This window comes from Tripterygium wilfordii, chromosome 21 (genome assembly GCF_013401445.1).
Source record: "Tripterygium wilfordii isolate XIE 37 chromosome 21, ASM1340144v1, whole genome shotgun sequence".
Taxonomy (NCBI): Eukaryota; Viridiplantae; Streptophyta; class Magnoliopsida; order Celastrales; family Celastraceae; genus Tripterygium; species Tripterygium wilfordii.
Window position 1 is genome coordinate 2,069,661 of NC_052252.1, and position 7,963 is coordinate 2,077,623.

Below are 7,963 nucleotides of genomic sequence, written 5' to 3' on the forward strand. Positions count from 1 at the left end.
TTTCACACATAAATAGATCAGCTGGAGTGGTGGATAAGTAAGCTAACAATGGAAGAACAAAGAAAAAAGACCAATCATTGATCCATATATGCTCTTTCTAGCTGGAGGGCATCTCTCTGGTGAACACATAGCAGATTTTTTTTTCACTGGCTCATCCAATGAACCCTTTTAGAGATTGAATTTTACAATACTTGTTTGTTGTAAGGTGTAACTAACCAATATTCAGTGTTGAATGTGAGCACCCGCCTCGTGTGGGCAGGACCACAAATTTATGCAGTGTCAAGTTTGGCAGTGCTAGGTGAGTTATTGACTAGCGAGGAGGTTTAGTACTCTAAATCTCACGTCGTCCAAAGTAAGAAGTGACATACAAGACAAAGTGTTATTAATACAGAAAGGCGAGCGGTTACATTAAAAAACCATATAGCTCCCTCTATCCCATTATTACTAGACTGCATAGATGATATATTTATAGTTCTGTTACTTCTATGGACATTATGTGTTTGTAATCACCATAATCTAGCTAGGAAACAGCCAGTGATGCTGAATGCAGCAACAACTATACTATTGCATTGGCACTATGAAATACTTAATTAGGCCTCAGAAAAACAAATACATGTCTAGAGACCCATTAATGTCATTCTTGATTTGTATATTTTACAGCTTGAAGGAGAGCCCCCTTTGGAACTGTCACCACGCCAGGTTCATATGTTGTGGCCCTATCTGAACATCCTAGGCTTGGAATAAAAACAAAACAAATACCATTTATATAGTTGTGGCCTGGGTGAGAGCACTACTTTTTTTCACTAATTCTTCCCATATTTATTTATGTGTTGTTTATTCTTTAATTGCAAAAGTTTAAGCTAACACTTAATGACCCAAATTGTAATACAATTTCATGGTTTTAACTTATTCTGTCTTTGTGTCTTCAATTGGATCACATACTATAACAGTCCGTCCCTACATACTAGTAACACTTTGTTCGTTTTGGGTCAGTCCATATTCCATACTGGCCCGCATAACTTTGTTTTCTTAGACCCAGCATCAACCCATACTAGTTTGAGCCCAGAAAACCTTTGTAGTGTCAAAAGCTTGGTAATGCTGAGCGAGCTACCGAGTGACGAAGGGGGTTAGTGCTATAAATCTCACATCGCCCAAGGGAAGAAGTACACAAAATATAATAGATCAAACTTTCTAACTAGTAATAAGTGTTTTTCCTTGACTCAAAATAGTATGGGCTAGTGCTGTGCTTTGAAGGCAAAACCATGCGCAAGTCAGTATGAATTGATCCAAGACGGACAAAACGTTACTAGTGCGGAAGAAGTAGCTGTTACACCTATACCCACCTCAAAGTCCTTATTGAATTAAGTTCATGAAAGTTATGATAAAAATTATTACTTTCTTGGCCATAGCAGCTGCAATGATTTATGAATTACATTGTCGTCATAAGTCATTTTGGTCTTTGCTTGTCCAGTTAAAACAAGTTTATATGGTTCATGGCCTATCAAGTCACCAATCATAGACCCACCCATGCACAAGTTCAGCATGTGGGTTCTTCCTTATCTTCATTTTTTTCTTTACAGAGACTTTGGATGCTTAAGTTTTCCAGGGCTGTGGAATAATGTGGTCCCATTTCTGCTGCTCAGAGACTGTTAAAAGCTCACACAAAAATGACAAAAACCTTGCTTGCAAGTGAAAATAGATAGATAGCCCCATCATCAAAGTAAGAAATACATTTAGTGCTTATGGAATTCTTCTGCATAGCAATTTGTCTGCAGTAGTACTGTACTTATATTCTCTCTAGCTAGCTATATCTGTAAGCTTTATCTTGAACCATAAGATTGATATAATTAAAGCTTTCTGGCACATGTATTGTTTTCTCCATTTTTAGTGTCACAAGCCATCTAAAAGTTGATACTTCATCATCATCTTGATGTGTTATGTTATGTACACATGCTATTAAAGTGCTAGCTCCATGAGCATAGATACATACATACATATATACATACATAATAATTCCAAACCTTATTAAGGAATGAAGACATTGTATGAGTTTTAGCTCACCAAACTTTTGTTTGATATACAGAAGAGCATTTCAAGGTTATAATTAATGAAGTTGATTGAACACTTGAATCAAATGCTTTTGATGACTAATCTCAATATAACAATTCCCTTTTTTTAATTGTGGAGCTTGTAGCCCAATATCTTTCGGTTTGCCCTTCGTAAACTATCCGGCATACACAATAACATATGAATCAGGCAGACCGAACGAAACACATGGAAAATCTGTGTGTGAGCTCATGTCTCTGGTGGAACTCGAACGTCCCTGATTCAAGGCAAGGAGTATAAGACTCCTACTGCCAGGCCACAACGTCATTGGCTCCAATAACACTGCCCTTAATCAGAAACAGTAAAACCCTAATTGACATCGATTGGAAGTTTGTCCACTAATTATGAACATGTCACATGGAAGAAAAGTGAAATACCAACAATGCATGTGAGAGATTAAAACAGATTACAATATCCACTAGCTTATCTAAAAAAAAAAAGGAAAATCCAATAACAAATCGAAATGAAAACCCCACGTACATGGGCTTCTTACCACTTTTCTATATGTATAGTTACGTTCCCCCTTGAATTGTGGATTATATTCTTTATGGTCCATCACCTTCTTTCATACCCTTGTGGTCAGCCATGAGTTCTATAGATCCCAATTTATCTTGTCCTCAAGTGGTGAACTTATGTGCGTGTAGGATATATCCCAATTTATCTTGTCCTCAAGTGGTGAACTTATGTGCGTGTAGGATTGATGACCCGAGTTTTAACCCACACCGAATGTTCAAAAAGTAAACTTATATAATATCGTTTTTGGTTTAAGAGAAAAAAAACCCCTTCCATCACGTAAATTTGTTATGATATAACTAAGCTATTCTCTTTTTGAGACTAAGATTTGGAATTATTATTGACCCATAATTATATATCAAACTTTTCATAGTCTAATTAAGGCACCAGAGGGACAACCCATGTGTTATAAACCGACAATGTGGTGCTTCTAATCAATAATTAGTAGTGGATTACAGAACAAATTAAACAAGCTAGGCAGAATTAATCATAGCCCACTATAATCTCTATTATGCAATAATAACGCGTAGCTCTTCATAATTAATCATAATTTCTACAACGATTTTATAAGCATGTACAGCTAGCTATTGGTTCTTCTATTTTCAAAAAAAAATCTGAAAAATGGATCACCTGATGTGTATATATATATATACACACATGTATGTATATATATTTTCGCATTGGTAAAAGTGAAAGATGCTTAATTTGGATTTAATTAATCAGAGTTATGTGAGACCATGCCATATTGTTAAGGCATTTTCTTCTGACATATTCTCAGCGTTGTTATTCTTAACTTTATTTCTATTGGGATTGGAGTGGAGAAACCAATTATTGTACGTGCAAAAATGCTGGAGGAATATATATATATATATATATATATTTACATGTGCTGATGTAGTGATGTGCATGAACATTTGATTGTCTTCACCCTGAAACCAGTGAGAACAAAAAGGCTATATGATCCTATATAATCCATATGTGACATTGTTTTATACCTGCACCTTCAAAAACATCACATCCATGATCAAGACACTACACTGGATAGTAGTCTAGTACAATTGAAGTACGTAGATGTTTATATATATATATATATATGTTAAGTACTCTTTTTTCATCACTATTTTCCAATTTACTCATTGGAAATTCAAATGTTGTAAACTATTTACTCGGGCAGAATTTGGAATTTTCGGTCAGCCTATCCGTTTACATGGCAAATTAACCATTAACCATTAACTGCAACTGTTGAAGATGTTGGTGTGTGAACTGTCAGATGCCATCCTTTTGTGTGCCTTTTCTGTCAGGTGTTTTTGCAGGTGGATTTAAGAGAGCCAGCGAATCTAATGGAGGAAGACTCACGATAGTGAGGGCTTCATGCAGAATTGGAGTGTGAGTGCGGAGGAGACTCCATTGGACTAATGACTAGCGTGGAGTAGAAAGAGTTAGTGGTCTTTTCACCATTGTGAGAGTCTCTAGAAGGGCTATGGACAGTAAACAGGGCGGCGAGAAGGAGTCCTGATTGGGGATGATGGGTCTGCTTTCTGAATGCATCGTGGAACAAATTTGAATTTCAATTATTAAGTTGCAACGTTTAAACTTTTGATGACTAAATTATAATTTTGAAAATCTTTGAAAGATGAAAAGTGTATGTGTTCATATATGTACATATATATTGATTCATTGAATAATATCATTTTTATAACTTTTTCTACTTCTTTTAGTTTTCTTTCTTTGCATTTTCCAACAAAATTGGGTACTATGCATATAAAGGAGGTCAAGTGGATGACACAAAATGAATTGATACAACTAGGACAACTATGTACGTTGTCTAGGAATCATTTTCTTGTACAATATATATATATATATACATCTAGAGGAAGTTGATAGGAAGTGTCCCTAGTCATTGATTGAATCATCAATCATATGGCAACACCATGTGTTATCCAATCTTCTTCCTCATCTCCTTTTGTGTGTCATTGTTTGTCCATGTACCTTATTTTCACAATAATCTTATACAAATTTCATGCACAAGATAAAAGTAAAAGCAATAATGGAGGCCCAAGGCCCCTATAGTTACTATTTGTGTCTTATTGGCTTTCCCACTTTGATAGTGTCTCTAAAGGAAATTAGCTTCTTTTTTTTATTTTATGAATTATATATATAGAATATGGGATCATTCTATAAAATTTTAAATCGTAATACCAAATGATTCTCTTTCTCTTTCTTTTTTGATTACAAGGGAAGAGGATGTGTGAGGCTCAAACTCGAGACCTCCATAAAATATCACATACATGAGTGTCATTTAAGTTACTCGTGATTCTCAACAATCGTGATTCTCATAATTTAATATGTTAGCATAAACGATAATTCAAGAAAACGTACCCGAATCCATTGGAATAGTATATATTTGCTTTGTGTCGCTACCAAAATTAGGTTTCTCTCGCTTAAACCTTTGGTTTATGCATATGTTTGCGATGAGAATAATACGCTTAATAGGATAAAGAGAGGACCAGCTTTGTTTGTTGCCCTACGGCCCAATATTGAAGAATGGAAGTAGAAGGCCCATAAAGAAAACTCTAATTCTCGAGACACCCTCTGTCCCTCTGTAACACTTATTATTATCTCAATACATGCCCAGCTCTTGAAGTCATCATCCACCAGAAAACTGGACGCTTGGTTTAAGATGGATCCAACATTGCCTGCTTCAATCATTCATCATTGTACAGCAGTTGCTTCCTGTAAGATTCCGATAGTTATATATTGCCTCATGGTCAAACCAGAAAGGAAAGCACCAGACTAATCAAGCCTGGAAGCAATCACCTCAACAAGAACAGATAAAATTTCTTTTTGATGACTACATTGTAATACTTCCTATTATTTTTTGATATTGAAAAGTTTAATCAACCCTATCTTGTTTTAAAAAATATACACAGAATATTACATATCAAAATCCGAATTATCGTTTGAATCAAAAGTTAATAATTTTTAAAAAATATACAGAATATAACACATCAAAATCCAAATTATCACTATGTTTGAATCAAAAGTTAATAATTGTCTATGTACAAATTTGCACGACTTTGAACGTCAACGCTTGGTGGAAAAATATACTAACGAGAGTTGACTTGGTTAACAATCGATTGGATTAGGTATATATGTGCTGTTCGATTACAATCACAAACGTAATTATCGATGGTATTTAAAAAAAAACACTTGGTGGGAAAATGCAAAAAAAATAATTGCTAATAAAATTGTTTCTTATTTCACGGACAACAACCAACAACCACTAAAAAAAGTTGTTTTGTTTTATATCCTTACCCTCAAACGTGATCTCAGATTCCTCGAACGATATATATAGATATAAAGCTGTCGATCCACCACGTCAGCTGTTCATCAGAAGTCAAAAAGTCGACACTTTTGGATCGTCTCAATCGAACCCACATGGCGAAGAAGGCGGTATTGATTGGCATCAACTACCCGGGAACCAAGGCGGAGCTCAAGGGATGCATCAACGACGTCCAGCGGATGTACCGCTGCCTCGTCGACCGGTACGGCTTCAATGAGTCCGATGTAAACGTCCTCATCGACACCGATGATTCCTACACGCAGCCAACGGGGAAGAACATCCGGAAGGCACTGGCTGATCTCTTGCGATCGGCGGAGCCAGGGGACATTCTGTTTGTTCACTACAGTGGACACGGCACTCGACTCCCGGCCGAGACTGGAGACGATGATGATACTGGTTATGATGAGTGTATTGTGCCTTGTGATATGAATCTCATCACTGGTAATTTGTCTGGTTTCTCATTCTCTTTCTTTTTTTGATTACATCACTGATCTGTTATAATTCTTTTTAGGGGATTGATGATGAGCAATCTTAGATCTTTGTGGTTGATGGTTTATTACTGGTGTTTGTTTTTCTGCATTCTGTTCGGTATTGGGATTCTTGGGTAAAGAAGGCATTTTTGGAATCTGGTTATTTGGTTTTTAGAATACAAATTTATAATATAGCATATTCAAGGGAGTGAATCTGCTGAAGCTTGTCCCATTCTATGTTCCCATCATGTTAATGCCATCAAGTTTGATAATTTCTTTCTTGTTTGAGTAGTTGATCTGTTGTTTGTTTCTTTTACAATGAAATTGAGAAAGGTCATTAGTTTATAAGAGTCATATAGTTGTTTGGAGACCAACAAGGAAAGATAGGGGCATGCTGACTACCAGTTTGTGTTTTATGAACAGATGATGATTTCAGGGAACTTGTGGATCAGATCCCTGAAGGGTGTCAGATGACCATTGTCTCTGATTCATGTCATAGTGGTGGTCTCATTGATGAGGCTAAAGAGCAGATTGGGGAGAGCACAAAGAGTGCTGAGGATGAATCAGATTCTGGTTCTGGATTTGGGTTTAAAACCTTCTTGCGGAGTACTGTGGAAGGTGCATTTGAATCTCGAGGTATTCACATCCCTTCTGGACTTCGCCGTCACCACCGTAGAGATGAGGAAGATGTTGATGACAGGGCTGTAGAAGAAGAATATGGTGAGCGGGGTTATGTGAAAAGTAGATCTCTACCTCTCTCAACTCTCATAGAAATACTCAAGCAGAAAACTGGTAAAGAAGACATTGATGTTGGGAAGCTGAGACCATCCCTTTTCGACATCTTTGGTGACGATTCCAGTCCTAAGGTGAAGAAGTTCATGAAGGTCATTCTGAACAAACTCCAGCATGGCGATGGTGAAAGTGGGGGTGGTGGGCTTTTGGGAATGGTTGGCAGTTTGGCTCAAGAGTTTCTCAAACAGAAGCTGGAGAATGATGACGAGTATGTAAAACCTGCGCTGGAGACAGAAGTTGGTAGCAAGCAAGAAGTTTATGCTGGAGCAGCCAAGCGCTCCCTCCCAGATGGCGGAATTTTGATTAGCGGCTGCCAAACCGATCAAACTTCTGCTGATGCCAGTCCAGGAGGAAATTCCAGTGAAGCTTATGGGGCACTTAGCAATGGCATCCAGACAATACTCGCCGAGGCAGACGGTGCAGTTACTAATCAGGAGCTGGTTTTGAAGACTAGGAGAGTGCTCAAAACTCAAGGTTTTTCTCAACGGCCTGGCCTCTATTGCAGTGACCATCATGTTGATGCTGGTTTTATTTGCTGATTTCTTAATAGTTTATCAGCAACTATAAGTTATTGGTTGTTCCAAGAGAATGGTGTGAATGTGTGATGACTGGAAAGAACTTGCCTTGTAGGCGTTTATTGTCTTGCATGCTTAAATCTGATGCCCCTTTTGTTTGCTTGGTCATATATATTTTATGTTAATGAGCGGAATTTTGTGATTATATAATATTTGGTTTTGTA

General features: G+C 37.0%; 1 protein-coding gene across 1 annotated transcript; it reads left to right on the forward strand.

Moving 5' to 3' along the window:
• Positions 1-5,959: 5,959 nt before the first annotated feature.
• LOC119988313 (metacaspase-4-like) lies at positions 5,960-7,909 on the forward strand. Its single transcript, XM_038833301.1, has 2 exons — positions 5,960-6,403; positions 6,856-7,909. The coding sequence occupies exons 1-2, from the start codon at positions 6,058-6,060 to the stop codon at positions 7,761-7,763; spliced, it is 1,254 nt and encodes a 417-aa protein (XP_038689229.1). The 5' UTR covers positions 5,960-6,057; the 3' UTR covers positions 7,764-7,909.
• Positions 7,910-7,963: the final 54 nt, after the last annotated feature.